This window comes from Rattus norvegicus, chromosome 5 (genome assembly GCF_036323735.1).
Source record: "Rattus norvegicus strain BN/NHsdMcwi chromosome 5, GRCr8, whole genome shotgun sequence".
In the NCBI taxonomy this organism is placed as follows: domain Eukaryota; kingdom Metazoa; phylum Chordata; class Mammalia; order Rodentia; family Muridae; genus Rattus; species Rattus norvegicus.
The window spans coordinates 149,665,323-149,693,253 of record NC_086023.1 but is presented as its reverse complement, the minus strand read 5'-3'; the positions used below and the strand labels follow the sequence as shown (position 1 = coordinate 149,693,253).

At 42.4% G+C, this 27,931-nt stretch overlaps 1 protein-coding gene across 2 annotated transcripts; it reads left to right on the top strand.

Annotated features, from left to right (window-relative positions):
- The first annotated feature begins 126 nt into the window (after positions 1-126).
- On the top strand, positions 127-27,787 carry Ythdf2 (YTH N6-methyladenosine RNA binding protein F2). 2 transcript variants are annotated; one of them, XM_039109798.2, is made up of 5 exons: positions 127-3,544; positions 3,981-4,005; positions 4,614-4,693; positions 9,648-11,228; positions 26,903-27,787. In XM_039109798.2, the coding sequence occupies exons 1-5, from the start codon at positions 3,518-3,520 to the stop codon at positions 26,975-26,977; spliced, it is 1,788 nt and encodes a 595-aa protein (XP_038965726.1). In that variant the 5' UTR covers positions 127-3,517; the 3' UTR covers positions 26,978-27,787.
- The last annotated feature ends 144 nt before the right edge of the window (positions 27,788-27,931 follow it).

The window sequence follows — 27,931 nt, the reverse complement described above, 5'->3', positions numbered from 1 at the left end:
TCTTAACCACTGAGCCATCTCTCCAGCCCCTTGTTTTGTTTTTCTAGACGGGGTTTCTCTACATAGTCCTGGATGTCCTAGAACTCACTGTGTAGATCAGGCTGTCCTTGAACTCACGGATTTAAGGATATGGTGGTGTGCCACCACACTTGGCAAATTTTATTTTGTTTTTATTTGTGTATGTGTGTGTATGGAGACCAGATTCTCTCCAGTCCCTGTGGATTTTAGAGAGACTCTCATGCAGGCAAGGCTGCCCCTGAAGGATCCTGCCTCTCCCTCCTGAGGACGGTGTTATAGGCATGGCCCACCATGGCTGGTTAGATTTCTACTGTGCCTACAAGTTAGTCTACACTGAATTTGCTGCTGTTATTTTTGGCCTAGATTTAGTGTCATGATCTTTTAATCCCTAATCCCTCTTTTCCCACAGTGCACTGGGACTTAGTATACTTTTAACCTCTTACTGGCTAATCAAAATTTGTAGCAAAAGAATGAGGTCCTTGCGGCTTTTCTGCTTAAATTCTCCACCCACCCTGTCGTGATGAGCCAGCCATGGCAACCTCCTATCAGCCCTGCTGCTGCCTGCCTCTTCCTCATTTAGGGTCTTTGCACATCGTGTCTCCTTGCTAGTTTCCTTCCTTGTCTGGCCAATAACTCTTGGTCCTTCAAGTCTGCATTATAGCTCACTCCTCAGTGAGAACTTTCACGCTCTTCTCAAGAGGCCATTTGCCTGTACTTCCTCATTGCACTTTGCACAGCTATAATTGAGTCACTTTGAATAACTATTTGCATGGTCTCAATGTCCTTAACTAGTCTATAAACGCCAAGGGAAAGTGAATCGTAAGCCTTTCTCCCTAGCACGTTGCTGAGCGCTCAGTGGATGCTGTTAAAACGCTCCAGTGGGGAGCCTGCACTAGAACCTAAACTCAGTTCCCGTGTCATAGTCTCCAAGCCCTAAAAATACTACCAACCACTCCAGCCTTCCCTTCCTGCTTCTCAGGGATTAAACATATCGGTTTGGTATGTTTATTTAGGAGTCTGTGAAACCAATCTGCTAAACAAACCCAGGGTTAGCATTACTCTACCCACAAGGGGGTTTTAGCGTTTAACCCAGGAGCTCCTGCAGAAGAGGTGCTCTCACAGGAGGTAATCAAGGTTCCCTGTACCCGAAGAAGCTGTCAGAAGCACTCCCACCCCCACACAAAAGGAACCTACAGCATACCTGACATTTTCAAATGTTTTCAACTTATTCATTTACTTTTGCTTTCAATTTTTTTTAACCTTTATTTTTTTGGGACAAACTTGGTGGGCAGGAGGTATTATCTTCTTTCTTAAAGGAGGGAATCTGGGACAGGTGTAATAATTTTCCTAGTGTTGTACCTGGACTCGGGAGACCAGTGTTTACACTCTCTCTTGCTCTCAGGGGATGATTTCCAGTCTAATTCTCTTTTTGCAAAACCATGCTGCCTCCAAGCGTAAGCTATTGCTGATACAGTTTATATACAAATCTGGGCCGGGAGGTGACCCGCTACTTATCGTTCATAAAAAGCATTAGGCTTCTCTCATTCAATTAGCGGGATCTCCACTCTGAGATGGGACATTTTACTAAGAGTTCTTCAACTTTGGTGCCTGATCGAGTTCACTTAAGCCGTAAATGTGAGTATCAGCAGAAAAGAAATGCTTTTGCACTCTGAGCGACTTATGAAGTAAAATCCAAGAATCTTGGCCTTTTCCTCCTGAGTCTGTCAAATCAAAACCTTCTCTATCTAGCGAGCAGATGGTGTTAGGTTAACAATATCGCATTGCTCAGGTGTCTGCTATTTGCAATAACAAAACCTACTATTAAATATCCCTGTACAGTGATGATGATGATTAAGAGTGCATTTAGGGGGCTGGAGAGATGGTTCAGTGGTTAAGAGCACTGACTGCTCTTCCAGAGGTCCTGAGTCAATTCCCAGCAACCACATGGTGGCTCACAATCATCTGTAATGAGATCCGATGCCCTCTTCTGGTGTGTCTGAAGACAGCTACAGTGTTCTCATATAAATAAAATAAATGTTTTTTTTTTTTTTTTTAAAGTGCATTTGGATGGTGCATGCCTTTGATAACAGCATTTCGGAGGCAAGGGCAGGCAGAAATATGAGTTCAAGGCTAGCCTGGTCTACCTAGTGAGTTCAAGGACACCTAGAGGCACCCTGTCTCAAAAAACTAACCAAAACCCCCTACAAACAAAAAGTCTTTGCTCATCCTTTGGATCTCTTCTGGATCTTAGTTCACGAATAGATGATTTCTTTTCGAGCTGTTGTACGGTGACATTATGTTCTTCTTCGGGTCAAAAGCAGGGATCTATTTAATAGCTTGGTAACTTCCACAGCATGCTTAATCTCGATCTCCCCAGCTCTAACACCGGTTGGTAGCCACTTTGAACTTGAGAGTCTCTAAGATTAATGTGTCAGAAAGCACTTAATGGCAAAGCCCTGCACACAGCACGTCCTGGAATAGTGTTCATTTTCCTGTCCTCAGATCAAGAATATTTCCTCTTAAGGTCTGACAGACTCCGTGGAAGTATGTGCAACATTGTGTGCACACGTGTGAGGTGTCTTTTTCTTGGAAATAAAGTCCAGAGTTTACTAGATTATTTTGGGGTCACTGCTCTGCAAAGGGACTGTCTATTTTTTTTTTCCCCTCAAATGCCAAAGGAGTAAATGTCTTGTGTACAGGGCAATGGCGGCGGGCTTTTTAATATTTAGTGGAAGTGGTGCTCCTGGGTGCTTTTTTCAAGTCCCTGAGGAAGAAAGGTGACAAAAGTCCTAAGGAAGGGCGCTGGTGTCTTCTGGGCGGACCTCCGTGAAGTTTTCTCGGTGAGCTCTTAAGATCTCTCTCCTGGTTCCTTTTCAAATTGGGGGAGAGTTAGCAAATGCAGTTATGAATTAGGGCTCAAGTCTCGCAAGTAGCAGAAGCCTCTGCAACATTAAGAAACGCGCTTCTGCGTGTTTTCTTAAGACAAAGCAATTTTCCTCTGCACGTTTCTTAAAAAACTCCAGTCGCGACCCCGGCCACTCAGGGCTCCTAGGCCCAAAGTAGTGGCGGTGGGGGCGGAGAGACCGCGCGCGCCGCTTCCGCTCCTCCAGCCCACCAGAGGGCGTCACGGGCACGATTCTACCTTCCCGAGATGCTCCGCGCCGGGCCCCTTCCGCGTGGGTTAGTGAATGTGAGAGTCAGCGCTCGCGCCGCGCGCGCCGCCCGTCTCTGCCGCTCGGCTCCCACATCCCGGCTGTGAGAGGCGGGCGCGCGCGCCAGAGCATAGAGACGGGCGTTGAGCTGTCCGGCTAGAGCGTCGCTGAATCGGAGCCGGAGCCCGAGCCGCGCGCTGTGTCTCCGCTGCGTCCGCCGAGGCTCCGAGTGTCAGGGACAAAAGCCGCCGCCGCGCCCTCTGCTCCTGCCGCCGGGGCTCATCCGCCGCCGCCGCCGTGCTGACGAGGAGTCCGCCACCGACGTTACCAGTGAGGATCCGAGAGCCATGTCGGCCAGCAGCCTCTTGGAGCAGGTACAGGCCCAGCCCGCATGTCTCGGCCATTGTGTGAGGCGAGATGGGGCCCGACTAGGCCCGGGCCCGCCGCTCCGGGCCGGGCCGCGGCGTCGCCTCTCGCGGGTCGGGATTCGGGCCTCAGGCCGGCCGCGCCCTGAGCCTCCCCGCCTGGCCCGCTCTTCCCGCTCCTCCCCAGGCCTCGCTCGCCGCGCCGCGCTCCGTCCCATTAGCGGCCAGGGCTTCCCTTCCTCGTTTCCTTCTCCTTCCCTCGTGTCGCTGCCGGCGCTGCCCCGCTGACTCGCCGGCCTAGCGCTCTTCCCCGCCTTCCCCTCACCACGCGTGCCCCCCAGGCCTGTTCCTTTCTTCCCGGCTCGGGCCCTGCTTTCATTTGTCTTTCCCTTTCCGTTTTCTTCCCGGACGACTTGCTGCTCGGCGACGTCCCCTCCTCTCGCAGAGACCAAAAGGTCAAGGAAACAAAGGTAAGCCCCGCTCCGCCGGTGACCGCCGGCCGGGATGTTGGGGGGGGGGTACGCCGGGCAGTGGGGGCGGTGTCTCGGGGACGTGCCCCGGGGAAAGGACCATTCCGAAGCCGCTCAGTTCGCAGGTGCCTCGCGCGGGTTGTTCGACCCTTTTGGTGTGTTCCTGCAGCTGGCGTGTAGCTTTTTCGTTAACAACGAGTAATTCATGAGCGGGTGGGGGTGGAATGCATTTTGAAAAGCACCAGGTCCTTAGTTTCCCGTAGGTCTTAGGAGGCCTTTGTTTTTCCTCCTCGCGGATCACTTTCTGGAAGTAACTCACATGTGAAAGGGGGTAGAGAAAGCCGGAGGGAATTGAAATTCGAAGGAGCCAATAAACTGACCTTTTAAAAAGATCGGCTTGCTCTGGGGTGGAGAGACTTTTTACTGTTGAATCTTGCTTTAGCCTTGGCGCCCATCGTTATCTGTCCGTTCCCCCCCACTCCCCCGGAGCTTCAAACTAAGTGGCTCTCTGAACTAGCATAGTTTCTTCTTGGGGAGGATGTAAATTGATGGATTTGGAAGGGAGTTTGTCAGACCAGGGCATTACTAATTTGACTTTTCCCCTCTAGTACAAAATGGTTCTGTGCATCAAAAGGATGGTCTAAATGATGATGATTTCGAACCTTACTTGAGCCCACAGGCAAGGCCGGTGAGTAGTTGATCTTTATTATCTGAGGATCTGAGGGGACAGTGTACTGTTAGACATTCTCTGCCCTATCAGTAAGTCTCACTATTGTGTTGGGGGGTGGTTGACTCTCCTAATATAACTTACTAACTTGTTATATGGAATATTTATTGGAAGCATACGCTGTGTGGTCAAGAAATCGTGTGCTCTGAAACCGTAGTACTGATAACATTCGTTGTATAAGAGCGATAACACTGGCATGAGTAATTGCCCCTAGTTTGCCAGGAATGGATCAGTGCAGAACTTAAGAATGTTGACCAGTGTTTAGCTTGAGCTCTAAAGAAAACAAAACCTTTTTTTTTTTTTTTTTTTTTTTTTTAGGAAAACTGGGATGATAATGGGAGGAAAATCTAGTGAATTATCACTTGAACTTCACCTATACAAAACCATCATCCCTTTGGTCTCTAATTAGGCTCTTTGTGTATTAAAACTATTTCATATGAGACAGTATGATGCTTGCTCGTTTGATTTTTTTTTTTTTTTTTTTTTTTGTTATTTAGTGTCCATAGAGAACAACCTCGTTCCTAGCTCTTTTGGCTGATGTGTTTAGGAAATGGAGTTCAAGGAGGTTAAAACACTGTCGAACTGTTGACACTTAGACCAATAATGATAACAGTTGCAGGTAGGGGTCAATGGTAGAGGGTTTTTGCATCAGTGTGTCCTTTAGCATAGTCCCCATTGCCACCAAGAAAAGTTTGAGACACATTTATTATTTTTGATGGGAAGATTAGTTGCATATGTATTTAGATACTCCTGATATGAACTGTAGGTATTGAAATAGATTCACCAACTTTGTTTCTCCATCTCAAGACAGCCACAAAATTTTAGTTAACATTAAGTCTGTAGATAAATGTACCCAAAAGAATTGAAGATTTTGATTTTAAGATGCTACAGCATAAATTAAGAAGTTCAAGGAGGGGTTGGGGATTTAGCTCAGTGGTAGAGCGCTTGCTAGACAAGCTCAAGGTCCTGAGTTCTGTCCTCAGCTCCGGAAAAAAAAGTTCAAGGAGTGGAACGTTTACATACAAATTTTAACCTATTCTGTAGGAAAGAAATATAGCTGGTTTTTAGTGACTTGACATTGTGTATGTGTTCAGATTTGGACCTGATTGTTTGGTAAGATTTTTGAGCCTATCTAAGATTTTCACATTGAGAGTACAAAAACTATCTAGGAAGTGATTGGCAAGAGTTTCCACACTGGCCAAACAGCCAGTCAAAAAAAGCAGAGACAGAAATAGAGGAATGAAATATTAATAGTTGCTACTAATGGTGTAGTTTGCTTTCCTAATCATTGTTACTGAGTGGGAGCATTTAGAACCCATTCTAGGTAGTTCTTATAAAGTGTTGTGTAATTCAGATTTTTGAGCTCTGTGGCGTGTGTGAACTTGCTACTTTGAGTATAGCCATTCACCTATGTCTTGGCATAATCTGTGCTAGTAAGAACATTTTGTTTTTCTTAGAGAAGCTGAAGCTTAATGACTTTTTAAAAATTTTGTTTTAAAATAATGTGTGGTTATAGACCTTGAAGAAGTGTGGGTGTGTTTTGTGTTCTTGTGTTATATTATTAAGACTAATTCACATAGCTGGGTATTGTACCTCATGCTTTTAATTCAAGGACTAGGGAGACAGAAATAAGTGGATCTTTTGAGTTTCAGGCCAGTTTGGTCTTAAGAATTCTACCAGTTCCTCTCTCTCTGCCCCAGGGCCAATTTCTCTCTTCCTCCCTAACTCTCCCTTCCTCATGGCTACTTCTCTGGCCTTGGTCCTTAGGGCCAGTGAACCTGCCCACGGAAGAGCAGCTTCCCAATAAACCTGCCTTTAATATTAAAACATTCTGGGCCAGCTTGTGGATGGTGATGTAAGTCTTTAGTCTCCCAGCATTTGGTGGGTAGAGGAAGGGGGTGGTCTCTAGTTTCAGGGCAGCTAGTACTGTTACACAGAGGTTTAAATTATGTCTTAAAACAAACCAAAACAAAAAATATTCCAAAGAATTCTAGGCTAGCCATGACTATATTTGTAAAACCCTATCTCAAAATAAAAAAAGTAATTTATGAGGGTTTCTGTGTTTTTTTAATTGAATATATATACTGTGTCCAATATTTAGCCTCATGCTAAATATTTTCTTTTTTCTTTTCCTTTTTTTTTTTTTTGAGAGTCTCTATGTAGACTAGCCTCATACTGAGATCTGTTTGCCTCTGTCTCCTGAATCCTAGAACTAAAGGTATAAGGCACTATACTTGGCCTTATCACTCCATTAGTTGAAAATTTTTTTATGTAGATGTATTTAGAGCTAAATAATACAGTTTATATTGTTTCCTGGCCTTGGTAACACAAGTTTAAGTACTAAAGTATTTAGTTTTCCAAGTTTCTTCAGGTCATATCTGCCTGTTGGTAGCTAATGGATTGGTAAAGAATGAGTGCCTTACATTACTAGAACTATTACAACTAAGGCAGACTACTTTGAATTGGGCTATGTATTTATGGGGATCAAGATTATATACCTCTCGGTTTTCACTTGATTATTCTGTACACTGTGGGTTCGTTGAGTTTTGAGATAGGGTTTTAGCAGTCTTGCCCAGGCTGACTTGGAACTATGTCAATGTAGGCCAAGTTGTCTTCCAATTGCTAGACATTTACCTGCCTCTGCCTCTCCAGTGCTGTTCTGTAGTAAGTTTTTTGCAATGCAGAACAAAACAAAACAAAAAACCCCAAAACAAAATTATCACAAACTAAGGTCAAGAATGATTAAGGCTTTCAAAGAATAATAATCTGTATCCTTGATATGGAAAGCAATTGTACATAATGGGAGTCTGAATTTCAGATGGTAGCCATTTATTTTATAGGTGAAATGAAATGGGAGTTACACTCCTCTGAATTTTAAGTCCTTTGGAAGCTACTATTTCCCTTCCAGATTATTGTACAGTTTACTTAGTGAACAATGTTAGTTTATGAGGGAAGAATGCTTAGACTGGACATTTGGACTAGAACTTCAAATTTCTAGTTCTTTTTGTTTTTTTCTCCAAAATTTTCTTACATGCATATATGTATACACACACACACACACACACACACACACACACACAACTTGGCATGCATGTGCCACCTACAGATATGAAGGGCAGAGAACAGTTGGCAGAAGTTGGCTTTCTCTGTTCACAATGTGGGTTCCAGGGATCAAACTCAGGTCCTTGAGCCTGGCTACTGAGCCATCTCACCAAGCTTTGTTTCTTATTTATCTCCTCATGTGGGTGTGGGCCTGCTGTGACATGTGTGTACAAGTCAGAGGACAACTTGACAGTGCCAGTTCTCAGCACCATATGAGTGCTGGTGATGGAACCCCGGGTATCAAGCGTGACAGCAGATATCTTGATTGACCCTTGGAGCCATCTTTTGACTTTCATTTTTAGGATTTATTAGTTTTATGTTTTAAGTGTTTTGCTTGTGTATATGTATGTGCAGCACATGTGTGCCTGGTGCATGTGGAGGTCAGAAGGGGACATCAGGTTCTTGTTGGACATATTATCTGGTTTTATTATGTTTTAAACTTACTGTACAACAAAGAAAGACCTTGAATTCTACCTTCATGCTTGTACCCCTTCCCCACTTCCCCTAACTGCTAGGATTATAGGCATGTGCCATGAAGTCTGGCTCTTTTCCTAGAAATCTTGAACACTGATCTTCCTTAACACCCCCCCCCCCTTTTGTTGTTGTTTTTGTTTTTCCAGATAGGATTTTTCTGTGTAGCCTTGGGTGTTCTTGTGGGGTTCTGTAGACCAGGCTGGCCTAACTCATAAAGGTCTGCCTGCTTCTACCTCTCAAGTGCTGAGATCAAAGGTGTATGCCACCACCATCCAGCAAAATTCCCACTTTTTAAATCCAAAACTAAGTAGTTTTCATAAAGACATCATCTCCACTGGACCTGGATTAGCAGGAGTTAGAAGATGCCCCACCTCTTTGGGATATAGAGTAAAATCCTATTAGGGAAATTAAAAGCCGGGCATGGTGATACAAGCCTTTAATTCTAGCTCTTGGGAGGCAGAGGCCAGAAGATCTCTGGGGGCATAGGGCCAGCCTGGTTTGCCAGCTACATAGTGAGAACTTACCTAAGCAACAACTTAAGCAACAGCTGGCAGGCGTGGTGGCACATTTTTATATGTATGTATGTATGTATGTATGTATGTATGTATGTATGTATGTATCTATCTATCTATCTATCTATCTATCTATCTATCTATCTATATCTATCTATTTGTATGGATGATTTGTTTGCAGGTATGTCATGTACCTACCACATATGTGCATTGCTTATAGAAGGGACCATCAAATCCCTTGGGACTGGAGTAACATGTTTGTTAGCTGCCATGGGTGTGCTGGGAACCAAACCTGGATCTTCTGGAAGTACTGAAATGCTATTAACTGTTGAGCCATCTGTCTGGTCCCAGTGGCACACTCCTTTAATCCCACCCTGGTTTATACAGAAATTTTTAGAATAGCCAAAACTACATAGTTAGACTGTCTAACCCCCAAAATTTATATTTACTATATGTGTCAGCTTGACTTATGTTTATGCAGAATCTCAGATGTGGTGTGACACACATATAATCCCAACACTTAGAGCTGAGGCAGGAGGCTTGCCTTAATATTAAAGTTTGAGGCCAGTTAGACTACATAGCATGTGAAAACTAGCAGCCAAAAGGGTTAAGCAGTTCAGTTACCACATCAAATTCCATATAGTTGAAAATGCTAGAAAGTTTACAGAAAGATCACGTGAATGGGCTACTCCCTTTTGTAGTGATGGCTCAAATCTTTGAGTTGTGATTGATGTGGAAGGAAAAGTCCTGCTATTTATATATATTATTTATATATATATATATATATATATGTTATTTTGATGTATCTGCCTTTTTTCCTTCCACAGAATAATGCATATACTGCCATGTCAGACTCCTACTTACCCAGTTACTACAGCCCCTCTATTGGCTTTTCCTATTCTTTGGGTGAAGCTGCTTGGTCTACTGGAGGTGACACAGCCATGCCCTATCTAACTTCTTATGGACAACTGAGCAACGGAGAGCCCCACTTTCTACCAGATGCAATGTTTGGGCAACCAGGAGCCCTAGGTAGCACTCCATTTCTTGGTCAGCATGGTTTTAATTTTTTTCCCAGTGGGATTGACTTCTCAGCATGGGGAAATAACAGTTCTCAGGGACAGTCTACTCAAAGCTCTGGATATAGTAGCAATTATGCTTATGCACCCAGCTCCTTAGGTGGAGCCATGATTGATGGACAGTCAGCTTTTGCCAATGAGACCCTCAATAAAGCTCCTGGCATGAATACTATAGACCAAGGGATGGCAGCACTGAAACTAGGTAGCACAGAAGTTGCGAGCAGTGTTCCCAAAGTTGTAGGCTCTGCTGTTGGTAGTGGGTCCATCACTAGTAACATTGTGGCTTCTAGCAGTTTGCCTCCAGCTACTATTGCTCCTCCAAAACCAGCATCTTGGGCTGATATTGCTAGCAAACCTGCAAAACAACAACCTAAGCTGAAGACCAAGAATGGCATTGCAGGATCAAGTCTTCCACCGCCCCCAATAAAGCATAACATGGATATTGGAACTTGGGATAACAAGGGTCCTGTGGCAAAAGCCCCCTCACAGGCTTTGGTTCAAAATATAGGTCAGCCAACCCAGGGATCTCCTCAGCCTGTAGGACAGCAGGCCAATAATAGCCCACCAGTGACTCAGACATCAGTAGGGCAACAGACACAGCCATTGCCTCCACCTCCACCACAGCCTGCTCAGCTCTCAGTCCAGCAGCAGGCAGCTCAGCCAACTCGCTGGGTAGCACCTCGGAACCGTGGCAGTGGGTTCGGTCATAATGGGGTGGATGGTAATGGAGTAGGACAGTCTCAGGCGGGTTCTGGATCTACTCCTTCAGAGCCTCACCCAGTGTTGGAGAAACTTCGGTCCATTAATAACTATAACCCTAAAGATTTCGACTGGAATCTGAAACACGGCCGGGTTTTCATCATTAAGAGCTACTCTGAGGACGATATCCACCGTTCCATTAAGTATAATATCTGGTGCAGCACAGAGCATGGTAACAAGAGACTGGATGCCGCCTATCGTTCCATGAACGGGAAGGGTCCCGTGTACTTACTTTTCAGTGTCAACGGCAGTGGACACTTCTGTGGAGTTGCAGAGATGAAATCTGCTGTGGACTACAACACATGTGCAGGTGTGTGGTCCCAGGACAAATGGAAGGGTCGTTTTGACGTCAGATGGATTTTTGTGAAGGACGTTCCCAATAGCCAACTGCGACACATTCGTCTAGAGAACAACGAGAATAAACCAGTGACCAACTCTAGGGACACTCAGGAAGTGCCTCTGGAAAAAGCTAAGCAGGTGTTGAAAATCATAGCCAGCTACAAGCACACCACTTCCATTTTTGATGACTTCTCACACTATGAGAAACGCCAAGAGGAAGAAGAAAGTGTTAAAAAGGTAAAGGGGCTCATCAGACTATTGGCAAGGGGGGGACATTAGAAAGGATAAGAAAGGCATTGTAGTGACTGAATGGTTAATAAAAGCTGGGTAAATAATGGTGTCACTTAGCAGCTTAAGGCTTTATGGGAGTATAATTGGTCTTTTGAACCCTAGTGTGAAGGAATGTGAGCATTAGTGGAGAGCAGAAACAATACAGTATGAACTTAACTGGTATGGACAGGTAATTGTAAAGATACAAAGGGGTAATTGAAGTGATGGTGTGATGGAAAGGGGATGTAATTACAGAAAAGAATGAAAGTTCTGTGTTGGAGTTTGTGTCTTTGGTCTTTTTTTTTTTTTTCTTTCAAGAATTGGTGTGTTTCTGCCCTGAAATCAGCCTGCTTCTGACAGTTGACAATATTATCTGTCAGAACTTTGTTTTCCTCTTTGTTGTAATCCTCATTTTATTTTCTCTTTTCCTTTTTAGTTATAGGAAATGAACCAAGTATACACTAGGTGAGCCCTCTGTCAATGAAGCACACCCCCAGCTGTAAGAAAGTTACTGTTTGTTATATAAAACCTTAAAAGCAGCATTAGAGAGGCTGGAGAGATGGCGCAGCAGTTAAAAAGCACTAGCTGTTCTTGCAGAGCATCAGTTCAGTTCCTGTCACCCACATGGTGGCTCCTAAACACCTATAACCATAGTTCCAGGGGAACCAACGGGCTCGCATGTGCGCCACATCCATTCTTTTTTTTTTTTTTTTTTTTTAAGTTTTTTTTTTTTTTTTTTTTTGGTTCTTTTTTTTCGGAGCTGGGGACCGAACCCAGGGCCTTGTGCTTCCTAGGTAAGCGCTCTACCACTGAGCTAAATCCCCAGCAACGCCACATCCATTCTTAACAAAAATCCATACACATAAAAATCTTTAAAAACCCAAAAAAACTGAATGTTAGAAAAGCTATCTATTGGCTTTAACATTTTATTACACAGTCACTTTCTCTTGCTTTTTCTTTACCAAGTGGAAAGAGTGATAGAAAATGGATCCCAACTAGACTAATTTATTTGAAACAGATAAGGCTCGCTCTGGGAGTAGTAGGTATCTGTAAATTTTAGGGCTACAGTGGGGGTGTTTGTCTTGTGTTTTTTTGTTTGTTTGGTATCTTAGTTAGGGTTTTACTACTGTGAACAGACATTATGATCAAGACAACTCTTAAGTTATAAACAACATGTTATTGGGACCGGCTTACAGGTTCAGAGTTCATTATCAAGGTGGGAACCTGGCAGTGTCCAGACAGGCCTGGTGCAGGCAGAGCTGAGAGTTCTGCATCTTCATCTGAACACTGCTAGAAGAGGGTATTAAAGCCCATGCACACAGTGACACACCTACTCCAACAAGGCTACACCTAATAATGCCACTCCTGGGCCAAACAGTCAAACTATCACAGTTGACTTTTCAAGGGTTTCTCTGGCTGTGTATCCCTGGCTGTCCTAGAACTCAATCTGTAGACCAGGTTGGCCTCCAACTCACAGAGATCTGCCTGTCTCTGGCTTCTTAAGTGCTAGGATTAAAGGCATGCCCCACCGCCTTCCAGTCATTTGTTTTTTAAGATTTATTTTTACTTCATGTGTATGGGCCTGCATTTATGCATGTGCAATACATGCATACTTGCCAAGACCAGAAGAGGTATTGGGTGTCCTAGAAATTGGAGTTACAGGTAGTTGTAAGCTCTGCCTTGTAGGTCTTGAAGTTGAACCCAGTTTCCAAGCACAGGCAGCGAGTGATCTTAACAACTGACTCATCTTTCCAGCTTGTTTGCTACTTACTCATATTTTATTAACTTTTATGTGTACAGGTGTTTTGCATGTATGTATGTATACATACTACACAGGGTCTCGCTGTGTAGTCCTCTGGTCAGGAATTTACTTTGTAGACCAGGCTGGTCTTGAACTCACAGAGATCTATTTGCCTCTGCTGGGATTAAAGACATTCAGCAACATACCCAGTGCTGAAATTAATATATTTTTTAATATATTAGTTTATTTAAAAAATTTTTTTTAGATTTATGTATAAATATTTTGCTCCTATGCATGTCTGTGTACCACAGTGTTATAACAGTTGTGAGCTGCCTTCCGAGTGCAGGGACATGAACCCTGATCCTTTGCAAAACCAAAGCTCTTAACTGCTGGGCTCTCTCTCTAGCCCCATAAATAATATAGCCCAGGCTGGCCTTGAACTTGTGATCCTCCTGCCTGTTTATCCTTCAGCAGATAGTACCAGTATGAGCTACCACAACCGTCTTTTTAAGGCTTGATTGTGTGTATGTGTGTGTGGTGTGTCTGGGTCTACATGGGCTTAGGGAATACAGAACACAGTTCTTTCTCACTCTCTACCTTTACTTCATATGTGTTCGTGGGCTCAAACTAGGTATTCTGTTTTTTTGTGGCCAGAACCTTTACCCATTGAACTAGAGTTTCTCATACTCGTATCTCCACTTTCCAGGTGCTGGTATTTTAGATACCACCATTTTAGATGTCACCATGTCCTGTTTACATTGCTTGGGATTGAACTAAAGACTTTATTCACACTGAGTTAGAGCTCTACTGAGTCAGGCTTAGTTCTGATAATAACCTCATAATATAGTTAGATGTAGGACTCTTATCTTAGAATTGGCCAGCCTTTTCCTAGAATGAATATTGAAAGCTGTTAAATAGTCCCTATTTAACTCTGGTAGAATGTTTGAGGAGCATGAACCAAACCTTGGGTTCTATCCCCAGCATCATCCTCCTTTAAATAAAGAGGTAATGGTTCATCTCCAACACCGTTTGTATAAAGACATAGATCGATTGAGTATCCTGATTGTTCTTAGACTGGTGAACAGAACACCTGGTTATACTTGTGTCTCGTTGCCTTTTGATGTTCTGTGGGAAGAGACTGTGGACTTTGAAGAAGATTCACTGCTAGCTGTCAGCGTTGCCTCCTCTATTGGTTGCTTCTCCTGTCCATGCATAACTGACTGTAATCTCTTAATAGTTTATTAGGCTTCCAAGAAAGTTTCATGAGAATGGAACTCAGAGCTCATCAAGGCTCTTGTTTAGGTGTGTGTGCCTATGTGTTAGTGGCTGAAGACTTGACAAGTCGGGCAGGAATGCAGGAACTCAAGAAGCACTTAAACTCACACGGAGGACGGTATGTCACAGCTGTTGTAAAGGCCCACGATCAGATTTGTACTTGGCAGACCACACCGAGTATAGATCGCTGTTATTGCCAGTCATTGTAGAATCATTCTGTCACCTGAGGTAATTCAGTACTCGGAAACCTTCAAACATTGCATCTGTCTAGCAGTAATTTATCTCCAGTAATTTTTAGTGAATCTTTGCATCTTTTGGGTTTCTCACTCCACCTAACCCCTGCAACCCCCTTGTCTCTAGCCCAGCTGGCCTTGAACTTCTGATCCTCTTCCCTACACCTGAATGCTGGGATTACAGGCCAGCTATGTCTTGGTTTGTAGCTTTTTTTTTTTAACTTTGTATTTAAAACATTTTTAATTGTGTGTGTGAGAGAGAGTTGAATGAGAGAGAGCAAGCACACCCCAATGTATGAAAGTGGAGGCTAGAGGCAACTTTTAGGGGTTGATTCTCTACTGTGTAGGTAGGTCTCTGGGTTGCCTTTACCCATTGAGCCATCTCACTGGCTTGGTTTAGAACAACTCTTTCAGTGGCTTTGTAATCTGTTAAAACATTGATTTTACTCTTTGAGTCAGCCTGACTGTAGCTCAGGCTGATCGCAAACCCTCATCAGTTTTTCTAGTGAATCCTCTCACGTGTTAGGATCGCAGGTGAGAGATATTGCATACAGGTTCTATATTCATTCTTATTAAATGATTAGGGTAGAAATTACCATACTTGCCCAGTATGGTGGCAAATGCCTTTACACAGAGGCAGGTGGATCAAGTGAGTTTGAGGCCAGCCTGGTCTCCTTGGTGACTTCCAGGGCTACACAATGAAGCTTTGTCTTAAAAAAAGAAAAGAGGGGTTGGGGATTTAGCTCAGTGGTAGAGCACTTGCCTAGCAAGCGCAAGGCCTGGGTTCAGTCCCCAGGTCTGAAAAAAAGAAAAAAGAAAAAAAAAAAAAAGAGAGACGAGAAAAACCATACTTATTGTTGTATTCCTTCAACACTCTGAAGTTCCCTCTTCAGACCCACTGTGGGTGTATTTGTATACTCAACACGTGTGGAAGTCAAAAAACAGCTTGTGGGAGCTGGTTCTTTTTCCACTGTCTAGGAGTATAGCTCTGTTGGTAAAATGCTTGCTCAGACTGCACAAAATCTGGGTTCAGCTCCTAGCCCTGCATAACGGAGTGGCCCATACCTCTAATTCCAGCATTGGACGGGTGGAGGCAGGAGGATTAGAAGTTCAGAGTTACCTCAGGCTATCCAGGGAGGGAAAGGAGGAATTCGAGTGAAAATTCTGCAGGTTCAGCATCTTTGTTACTTTTGTTGGGTTGTTTCGTGGGGGTTGGGCAGAGGTCTAGATGTCCTTGTCAAGGGACTGTGTGATTAAGGACTTTCCTATAGCTCTTTTATTTTGTTTTTGTGTACACATGTTGTTTGCATTAGCCACAGTGCGCATGTGTAGATCAGGGCAGTCTGTTGTAGTTCTCTGATACTGTTGTGGTTCCCTGGGATCATACTCAAGTCAGTAGGCTTGATGGCAAGCACCTTTACTTGCTGAGCCATTGTTGTTGACCTGATTTGTCACTCAAAAAAAAAAAAAAAAGCAAAAAACAAACTAGTGACTTAAGGCAAGTAGAGCCGATGCCTCTCTTTTTTTAACCCCGTATTCACTGTTGACCCCAAAGTTTGCAGACTGAGCCAAGAAGCACACTGAGTGTGGCAGTTTAGATGGTTCCTTTGCCAGAGGTTGACAGTAAAGTTGTTGCTGCCCCCTTCTGGACACAATTGTAGCGCCAAGAGAGGTAGTGCAAGTGTCTGGGTAAAGTCTGCACCCTGCTGAGTAAACAAGTCTCAACAGACCTGATGTTAAAGGATAATTAGAACCTGAGGTCACCTGCAGTGCTGCAGAATAGTGTATGCTAAAATGCTGACACTGGGCCAACAAGATGGCACGGTGGGTAAAGTGCTGTGTGGGCCTGGCAACTTGAGTTCAATCCCTCGATCCCATGTTTGTGGTGGTGGTTTTTTTTTTTAAAGGGTGGAACAGAATAACTGCGGGGATGGCTCGGCAGTTAAGAGCATGTCCTGCACTGTACTGCACTGTACTGCACAGCCAAGGACCTGAGTTCACGCTGGGGGGCTGGCAAATGCCAATAACTTCAGCTCAAGGAGATCAGTGCCTCTGGTCTCTGAGGGCACCTGCACTCACTTGCATAGACACACACATAATTAAAAATAATCTTTTATTAAAAAGTGGAGTGTGAGGGGGCAGGAGAGATGGCTCAATGGTAAAGAGCACTGACTGCTCTTCCAGAGCGATTCCCAGCAACCACATGGTGGCTCACAACCATCTGTGATCTAATGCCCTCTTCCGGTGTGTCTGAAGACCGCTACAGTGACTCATAAACATAAAATAAAAGTACAGTGTGGTAGAGGAAGACACTTGATGTCAACCTCCAGCAGAGACAAGCACATGTACAACACACTCAGCTGTTCATGGGCATAAAACAAAAAATGAGGGAACTAACTACCTTTAAAATTTTCCCCTGAGGGACTAGAAAGATGGCTCAGTGCTTAAGTTCAATTCTGAGTTCAATTCCCAGCACCCACATGGTGGCTCACAACTATTAGATCTGTAATGGGATCTGATGGCTTCTTCTGGTGTATTTGAAGGCAGCAACAGTGTACTCACATATATTAAAAATACTTTTTTAAAAAAGTCTAATCCAAATTTGAGTTGTTGGTAGAGGAAACTGTTCTTTTCAACTTATTTGCACTTAGTCTGCTCTCTAGCTGTGGTTTCTGCCTGTGTCTGCCCATTCAGCTGACAGATTAGAAATATGTATGGTTGTAGTCTAACTCTAGAGTACTTAGTACAGAGAAGGCCTGAGGTAAGTTTCCTTCACTTACATATAAACAGTATAGTATAGCAATTACTTAGAAGGCATTTACACTTGATAATGTATGATTTAGGAGTGATTTAAAGTGTATCAAGGTACATTGCTTAGCGGTAAATGTTGTCAGAGAATTTTCCAAGTCTACCGTTCTATCTTCAGTATCACACAAGAAAAATTGTGTTGGTTGTATGCAAACACTACCGTTTTCTTTATTATTATTGGCTATTATACTGTGTTATTTTCTGTGAAGTACTGAGTATCTCTGGATTTTTATTTTTTATTTTTTTTAATTTAGACAATGGACCTACCCTATGGACTTTCAGGCTTTAATTTTTATTTAATTTTTGAGATAGGCTCTCATATATCCCAGAACTTGATAATATGGGCAAGGATGACCTTGAACCTGTTGTGCTTCTGTGTTCTGGATGCTGGGATTGTAGGCCTCTGCTACGGTATCTGATTCTATATGGTGTTGGAGCTTGAACCCAGCACTGTGTGCATACACAGTGAATCCCACCAGCATGGTTACATCCCCAGTCCTCTTGTGGGCCTTAACAAACATCAGAAACTGCTTGCTAAATATACAAATTCAATCCTTTCACTTTTTTCATATAAGATTTGACTTTATATGAATTTATTCATTTATCTATTTTGGAGACAGTCTCACTATTTAGCTAAAACTGTGTAAATCAGGCCCTCTTCAAACTCACAGGGCTGCCTCATTAGCGCTGGGTTAAAGGGGTGGACCACTGCGCCCTACATGAACTTTAAAGAAAATATGAAACTGGAAAGATGGCTCAAAAGATTTAAGAGCAGGCAAGCCAGGCCTCTACCACTGAGCTAAATCCCCAACCCAAGATTTTTTTTTTTTTTTTAAATCGTGTCAAGCCAGGAGAGGAAGAGAGAGAGAGAGAGAGAGAGAGAGAGAGAGAGAGAGAGAGAGAGAGAAGATTTTTTTTTTTTTAATTTGAAAAAAACATGGATGTGGGTGTGGGAGGAATATACTACAGCACAGGTGCAGGTCGGAGAACAAGCTTTGAAGTTGCCTCTTCCTCCACTTTGATGTAGGCTTTGGAGATTGAATTTGCTTGTCAGGCTTTGTTTTGTTTTTCTGTGTAAATCAGGCTGAACTGGGATCTAGAGGTTCACCTGCCTCTGCCTCCCGAGTGCTGAGATTAAAGGTGTGTGCCACCACACCCAGCAGTTCTCAGAGGTTTCTGAAGCATGGACCTTCACTTACGGGTCCTCCTCTGTATGCTTAACCTTTATTTCTACTTTATGTGTATGAATGTGCTGCCTGTGTGTACGTCTGTACACCAAGTATGTGCGGTGCCTGTAGAGAATAGAAGAGGGTATTAGTCTCCTATGGTTGTGAGCTGCTATGTGTCGAACCCAGGTCTTCTGGAAGAGTAGCCATAGCCAGTATTCTTACCTGCTGAGGAATAATCCCCCCCACCCCCCCCCACACACACACCTCGGGGTTAGATTATGTAGTCCTGGAACTCACTGGCCAGATCCCTCTGCCTCTTGAGCTCTGGGAAAAGGTGTGTCTTTCACCATAACTGACTCTTGTTACCTTTGAGACTGTTTTTCATTTATTTATTTTTTTTTTTAGGATAACCTATGCTGGGATTACAACCCAGGATAACATTTGAGTTGTTTGAAAGGGTTTAAAGCTATTTCTATAGCTAGATTCTACCTCGAGTTCTTTAAGTTTTATCAGAGAAGCATTCTAGGCATTTCTTTTATAAATGAAGAGCCATGTGCAGTGATCTATACCTGTAGTTCCTTTTACTTCAGTGACTGAGATGCAGGTAAAAGGCCTGGGGTCAGTGTTTGAGGCAAGCATGGAGAGAGTTAATTGTCTTTCCTCTCTCTCTCCCATTGTGTTGTCTAGGCTGGTCTCAGATCATCCTGCTTCAGTCTCCAGAACAATTGAGGCTGTTTGTGGGTGGTGCCATTGCCTCTGGCTCTGAACTGTCTTTTAACTAAAATTTTTTTAAGTTTATTTATGTTTATGACTACACTGTTACTGTCTTCAAACACACTAGAAGAAGGCATTGGATCCCATTACAAATGGTTGTAAGCTACCATATGGTTGCTGGGATTTGAACTCAGAACCTCTGGGAGAGCAGTCAGTGCTCTTAACTGCTGAGCCATCTCTCTCTCCAGCCCCTTAATTGTTTTCCTTTTTTAAAAATATTTATTATACATATATCGTATAGCTTTCTGCCAGCATGTATGCCTGCAGGCCAGAAGAGGGCACCAGATCTGATCATAGATGGTTGTGAGCCACCGTGTGGTTGCTGGGATTTGAACTCAGGACCTCTGGAAGAGCAGTCAGTGCTCTTAACCTCTGAGCCATCTCTCCAGCCCTATTTTAAAGTGTGTCTGTGTGAGAGATTATATGCCACATGTGTATGAGTGCCTGAAGAAGCCAAAGGAAGTGTTAGATCTGGAACTGGATTTATAAACAGTTGTAAGCCACCCTTATAGATAGTCCCTCCTATTTGTAAGTTTTAAACTTGAAAATTGAGTGCCCCTTAGATATCCTGAATTCTCTATAAGTGACTTTAAATGTTGTAGCGGTGTTCCTTTGCTTGAGAAAGGGTTTACTCTAGCTCAGCCTAACTTTTAATTCACTTAATAGTTTAAGAATGGTCTTGAACGGGGCTGGAGAGATGGCTCAGTGGTTAAGAGCACCCGACTGCTCTTCCAGAGGTCATGAGTTCGATTCCCAGCAACCACATGGTGGCTCACAACCATCTGTAAAGAGATCCGATGCCCTCTTCTGGTGTATCTGAAGACAGCTACAGTGTACTTATATATAATAAATAAATAAATCTTTAAAAAAAAAAAAAAAAGAATGGTCTTGAACATAAATGATCTTGCCTCCACTTCCCAACTACTGGGATCACAGACTTGTGGCGTTGTGCCTTGCCTGATAGAATGGTTTGTGAAATTGTTGCGGTTCACATGTAGCTCTTGTTGGTAGAGGATCATGTCACAATTCTGAGAGTAGTCGAGCATGGCAAGCAGTTTTCTTCAGTTTAGAAACAGTACTAAATTTCTACCTTTCGTTCCACTTAAAAAGTTCCACTTTATCATACAGCCTAGAAATTGTTACGTTTACTCAGGGACGGGGACAGATTTTGGGCTTTTAAGCTGGTTCCAATTAAGTGTATACAGGACTGGGCTACCAAATACTAGTCTTGGAAAATAATGAGCCAGTAGGAAAGTGAGGGAGTTTATGTGTATATTTTTGTTCTGGCTATGTTATTTAGCACAGGCTGGCCTTGAACTCAGCATTTTTTTCTTGCCTTTAGCCTCAGAATGCTGGGATTATAGGTTGAGCTAGCATGCTGTAAATAAAATTTATTAATGAATGTGTTTATTTCATCCTGGTGTTATCAGGACTTTAGCCAGTTACATGACTAAAGAGGGGATGGGAAGGTAAAAGGTATTTTTTTTTTTTTTTTTTGGTTCTTTTTTTCGGAGCTGGGGACCGAACCCAGGGCCTTGCGCTTCCTAGGTAAGCGCTCTACCACTGAGCTAAATCCCCAGCCCCAAAAGGTATTTTTTATAAGCTATTTCAGCCTTCTTTTAAAGCCGGAAACTGATAAAGTGGCACTCCTTGGCCTGTAGTAGTCTGGACATGCTGTTAGAGTCATCCAGTCAGCACTGTTAGGCTTCTTCATTCATAACACTTGAGTACAAATTGATTACTATTCATAACTATTCAGATTTTTTGTGGGGGGTGAATAATTACATTTTTAGCATTAATAAAATTATATTCAATGGATGTAGATATGACTCAGTTGTGTTTTATGAACACTTATCAGTAGAAAGAGGCCTGGGGAGTATAGATTAGTGGTAGAGCTTGTCTAGCATGCACAAAGCTTTGGGCTCAATCTCTAGTACCACAAAAAGAAAAAGAAAAAAGTAGAAGAAGAAAGAATAAACAAATACAGAATTTGGAAAGGTAACACACTATCTAGGAGTTTGAAACTCTCAGCCTGTGTCACCAACACTGTCTTTAAAATAAAATTTGGGACTGGAGAGATGTCTTAGCATTAGCTTTTCTTGCAGTGGCTGGAATTTGGTTACTAGTAAAAATGTCAGGCTGTTGACAACTGGTTGCCAGTAATTCTAATTTGTGGGATCATTCAATGTCCTTGGGCTCCATGGGCACTTGCATGCATATTTAAAATAATGTGAAAACTAAAAAGTGAGAAGAGAGCCTGGAGAGAGAGATGGCTCTGTGGTTAAGAGAACGACTGATCCAGGCTCAGCCAGCCCCCACATGGCAGTTCATAATTCTGTGTAACTCTTCTTCCAGGTGATCCAGTGCTCTCTTCTGGGCTCTGAAGGCACATAACACACAGATAAGCGGGCAGATAAAACACCACACAAAACAAAGACTAAAGGAGAGAGAATATTTTGTACGGGTTTGCATGGGTTGGCTTGCTTGCATGTGTACGTTGTCAGGTGTCTACCTCTGTTGATCTGCAGCTTTTTTTTTTTTTTTTTTTTTTTTTTTTTGTTCTTTTTTTTCGGAGCTGGGGACCGAACCCAGGGCCTTGCGCTTCCTAGGTAAGCGCTCTACCACTGAGCTAAATCCCCAGCCCCTGCAGCTTACTTTTGAGAATTCATTTCTCACTGGACCTGGAGTTTAACTGCTGGTCAGTGAGAGCTTTCTGAGATTTGCTTGTCTGTCCTGACTTTTCTTTCCCTCTAGTATTATAGATTTGCACATCCTTGTTGGCTTTTACAATGAGTCTTGTGATCTGAGCTCAGATCTCCATGCTTGTAGATCTCCCTGCTTATACAGAACTCCATCTGTAGACCAGGCTGGCCTTGAACTCATAAATGCCCACCTGTCTTTGTCTCCCAGAGGCTGGAAAGGATTTTATTTTATTTTATTTTTATTTTTTTCGGAGCTGGGGACTGAACCCAGGGCCTTGCGCTTGCTAGGCAAGCGCTCTACCACTGAGCTAAATCCCCAACCCCAAGGATTTTATTTTTAAAGAATTATTTTATGTATATGAGCACACTTTAGCTGTCTTCAGACAGACCAGAAGAGGGCACTGGTTCCCATTACAGATGGTTGTGAGCCACCATGTGGTTGCCAGGATTGGAACTCAGGACTTCTGGAAAAGCAGTCAGTGTTCTTAACCGCTGAACCGTCTCTCCAGCCCGTGGAAAGGATATCTTTAAAGAAGAAAGGGTACTAAATTAGAGGCAAGAGTGTTGGCCAATCTTCTAATCCCAGCCTTTAGGAGGCTAAGGCAAAGAGATTTCAGCCACTTTGATGCTAACCTAGATTGCAAATTATATTTGTGCAGGCAAAACGAGTGTGTGTCTGTGTCTGTCTGTCTGTGCCTGCCAGTGTCATAGTTGGGCCTGAGCTGCTGTTTGAGGCATCCGTTTAAGGGTAAGGAGCAGGAGAGTTGAGTCTATGTATTTGTACTTTGAGATTTTATAGAGTAGAATCAAGCCACTTTGAGGTTTTTAGGATCCCTCCACTCAGGAGGCAGAGAGACAAAAGATTCCTGAAGCAAGCTGGCTCTTAGTGTTATCCAAATCAGGAAATTCTATATTGGTAATAGATTTATTACCTGCACGCAGCTTTTTGCACTTGTCTGGCCTTACTTGGTTACCTTACTATGGTTACCATGCTAGCCGAGAACACCTTGGTTCAAGTGCGCCCAACGAGTAAATGGCACCATAGATGCTTGCCACAGTGCTTGTTTCTTATTGTCACATAGCAATCTTGTTTTGTCCAGGATTATTTGGTTTCATGTGCTTTAATTTTAGTGATTTCAAGAGAGTTTATGCCATTATTGGGAATGTTAATTTTGATCATTTCATATAAGGTATAACCTTCCAGAGTTTCCACTTTACTATTAGTAGATGTGATGGTGTACACCTGTAATTTTAGCACATGGGAGACCGAGGTGACAGTTGTAATTTCAAGGCACATTGGGTTACATAAAACCCTGTTACTATCTGTAAAACCCTATTGGAGAGATGGCTCAGCAGTTAAGAGAACTTGCTGAACTTTTTCAGAGGACCTGAGTTGAGTTCCCAGCACCTGTGTTGGGCAGGTCACAACATCTTATAGTTCTGGCTCCCGGAGATCTGACATCCTTTTCTGGCCTCCACAGGCATGCGCGAGCGCGTACACACACACACACACACGCACGCACGCACGCACGCACGCACGCACACGCACACACGCACACAAATTAAAATCTTAAAAATTGTATTAAAATCCTAGGGTTTTTGTTTTGTTTTCTATAAGGAAACTATGAATATTTTGTTCTTTATCAGAGTTTCACCTTTAAAAACTTACAAATCTTGCCTTGCTCAGATAATAATTAGCTTTGTTAATTTGCATGTGTGTATGTGTTGCCTGGATGTGTTTGTGTGTACCATGTGTATATTCTGACCTACAGAGGTCAAAAGAGGATGTTGGGTTGGATCTCCTGGAACTAGAATTAGATTGTGTGAACTGCCTCATTGGTGCTGGGAATAGAACCCTAGTCCTCTAGTCCTCTGAAAAAGCAGCCAGTACTCTTAACCACAGAGCTTTCTCTCTAGCACCTCAGCACTATTTTAAAACATAATTTAGTGTGTAAAATCCTGTGATTTATTTACTAGTTTCAAAATCATTTACTTTTTAAGATGCTTTGGTGTAAATGCTAAAGTGTCTTTATAAACTTTAAGGACTTTGTTGTTATTATCATCATTTTGGGTGTGTGTAAATAAAATGTTTAAGATGTCTCCTTGAATTTTAACACTGAAATGCTAGCCTAGTACTTGAGATCCTACCGCTGAGTTCAGATTTTTTTCTTACTAACATATTTTTTAAAATTTATTATATAGAAGTACACTGTAGCTGTCCTTAGACACACCAGAAGAGGGCATCAGATCTCATTACAGATGGTTGTGAGCCACCATGTGGTTGCTGGGAATTGAACTCAGGACCTCTGGAAGAGCAGTTGGTGCTCTTAACCGCTGAGCCATCTCTCCAGCCTCTCACTAATATTTTAAGTGATTTGTTTTTTGTTTGTATTTTGAAGCCATGTCTCTCTGTAGCCCTGGCTGTTCTGGAACTCACTATGTAAAGAAGGCTGGCCTCAAACTCACAGGATCCAACTGCCTCTGTCTCCCCAGTGCTGGGATTAGAAGCTTGTGTCACATGCCGAGCTTAAGTGTTATGACTAAACATTTTGATAAAACTAGATGTATGAGTTAGGGTCTGATCTCTTACAGTATTTCTGGGTATATTTAAGGTATAACAAGCACCATTTTATTTAATAGTTAATCACCTATTAGGTAAATGACATTTTTTTTGTTTGCTTTTGGGTTTTTTTTTTTTTTTTAAAGATTGTTATGGTACTTGGGGGTGAACTAGTAGACTAGTTTTTAAAATTCAGGCTGCCCTTGAACTCCTGTGTACCTCTGGCTGCTCCTGAGTTCCTGGTCCTGTCTCGGCCTCACAAGTGCTGAGTTATAGAAGTGTGCCAGCTGATTTGTTTTTGTTAGTGCTGGAGACTGAGCCCAGAGCCCTGCCATGCGGCGAAGCATTCTACCACTGAGCCACCCTACTCTAAATGAAAGGTTAATAGAGGTGCTACTGAGAGATTATTTAACCTCAGGATTATTTATGATTTGAAGCAGGCTCACATTCTAATACTCAAGTAGACCTAAACTCTTGGTGATGGTGCTCCAACTATAGCATCCTGAGTGCTGGGACGCTTGGCTTGTGCCATTCTGCCTGACAGTTTTGTTCAATTTTTTTTTAAACCAGTTTTCCTACTGTAAGCAATAAGTGTTTTCATTACTTTTCTTTGCTGTGATAAAACACCATGTCAAAGAAATTTCTAAAAGAAATTCATTTAATTTAGATTTCAGAGGGTTACAGTCAATGGCAGAACAAAGGCATAGTGGTAGGAACAACTGAGAGGGAATGTGTATGTGTGTGTGAGAGACACACATACAAACTGGAAGGGAGCCTCAAAGCCTTTTCCCACAATTAACATCTCCAATAAAGCTAGCCTCCTAATCCTTTCCAAATACGTCTACCATCTGGGGACCAAGTATTTAAACATGAACTGTGGGGGCTGTTTTCATGCATACCCTCACAATATCCATTATTGAAATTTTAGGAGACTTTAATAGAAAATTTCTAGGAACATTAAAGCTTATTCTATTACATTGATAGAACTTTTCATTTTTGAATGACAATTGATTTCTTAAGAGATTGGAATATATGGATTAGTTACAGTGTTTACTCTTGTGATAAGTAGTGCCTCCTTGTGAAATTTTCATACATGTACATAAGGTATTTGGTATTTAAATTTTTGGTGCATACAGTATGTAGTGGGCCAAAGGTGACATGGGTATCTTTGGTTGCTCTCTAATTTATGCATTGAAGCAGGGTCTCTTGCTGGACTGGAGTTTCCCAATTCTAGTTTGGCTCTCCAGTTTGCCCCTGGGAATCCCCTCTCTATCTCCTGAGTAATGTTGAGTAAAGTTGTTTATAGTTTTTCTCAAAGATAAACACGTAGGAAGAGAATCGTATAGTAGCTGCATAGTCCTCGTTATTAATTTTGGTTCTTTTTCCTCTTGGGTAGATAGTCTCAGGCAGGTGAGTAACCTTGAGGTTTAATTTAAGATGAAAATAATGTTTTCGTGTGGTCTTCCCATCTGTAATAGTAACACACAGAGGGCTGCGGTAGGAGGGGAGATTCCAAGTTGGGGTCAGTTTGGATTGTGGGTTTTTTTTTTGTTTTTGTTTTTTTTGTTTTTAATGTATTTGAGTACACTGTACTGTCTTCAGACACACCAGAAAAGGGCATCAGACCCCTCTACAGATGGTTGTGAGCCAACATGTGGTTGCTGGGAATTAAACTGGGAACCTCTGGGAGAGCAGTCAGTGCTCTTTAACTGCTGAGCCATCTCTCCAGCCCCGGTTGTGACTCTCTTAAAGCAACATAAGCCTCAGAAGTAATTATAGTTTTGGAGTAAAAATAGGAGATTGTTAATATTTACAGTACCTGGAATATGGAAGTCCATTTGGGTTGTTATAGTTTTTAGAAGATTCATACTAACATCAGAACCATAGTTGAAATGTCACTGGGAGAAAATAGGTGAGTTTAGGACTGTGCATTTCTTTATTGTTATATTTTGAGACAGTCTCTACGTAGCTCTGGCTCTCTGAGAATTCACTTTGTAGACCCCCCAGGCTGGCCTGGTGCTCACAGAGATCATCTGCCTTTGCCTCCTGAGAGCTGGGGTCAAAGGTGGGCGCACCCCAGCTGTATAGACAGCCCTTTTTTCCTCTTAAAACCTTGTAGTTCTGAGTTTGTGTGTTTATTGTTTCCTTTCAGACAAGGTCTTATTAGCTTCTAATTTATGATGATCCTCCTGTCTCAGCATTCCCAAATAATGGGATTGTAGGTTTGTGCAGTCACACTGGCTATTCATTAAGTTTTGTAAAAATTGTGTACAAAATTACTCATTTTTATTTGGGATAAGAGGTTGGAGGTTCTGGTCTATAAAGTTTTAATTTAGATAATTTTTAGCTAACTATTTTAACTCTCTTTACCTTCTTAGGAACGTCAAGGCCGTGGGAAATAAAAAGCGGTTCTGCATAGACTGCAGCAACGGTTGCGTCTGCTTATCCTAAGAGGACACGATGACCTGCAAGAAAATTAGGACTTTTTTTCTTAATTTCATTGACTTCAGAGACAATTGCAAACTTGCAGTTTAAGTATTGGAATTTCACAAAAGACATAGGACTTAACTGGAAAATGGGGAAAAAAAAAAAGGAAAAAAGAAAAACCTAAACAAAAATTCCCTCTAGGTAGTTTAGGTAAAAAAAAAAAATGTCCCTTTTATTTTGGCTTTGGTTGTGATTCAGAGCATAATGCTTTGGGTTGGTTTTTTTTTTTTTTTTTTTTTTTTTGTCTTTTTACTATATTTTTCGGATTTTTAAGTCCGTAAGTGCATACAATTTTCTCTAATTTTTAAACCCTTTCCTCCTCCCATTTTGACATTTGCACTTGGAGAACACTTGAGTTGCGCAGATTTTGGGTGTCCACCCCAGAAAGTGGGAATTTGATTTTTCCCTTCCGAACTGGAAGAAAATTTTTATGAAGAATTTTTGTCTAGGAAAGTTTAATAACAGTGTTAGCCAAGGTTGAGTCTGTAAGGGTGGTTCATTTCTCTGACCCTTTGTTACTCAAAGTAAAGTGCTCGGAGTCCTAAGAAATGTTCTGTTCTTGTGTATTATACTGATTAAGTCAGGATTAATTTGATTTCAAAGCTAAGAACAGTGGTAAAAACTTGTTTTCAGAAATGCATTTTGGAAGAGAAAATATTGTAAACATGTAGTGAATGTTTCTTCAGTTTCTTGTTCAGCCAATGAGGAAAGGGCATTGCCTTTCTTTTTACCATTAATCACTTCTCAATAAACGTGAGATCCTGTTGAGCATCATTCTAGTACCACTTAGTATTATTTGAGTCTGCTATATTTTGGGGAGAGGTTTTGGAGTATAAGGAGTTTTGAGAGGCAAAATAGCGATTCGTTTTAGGAAGTTTGTGCTAAAGGCCCTGCATGGTGTTGCATGCCTGTAGTCCT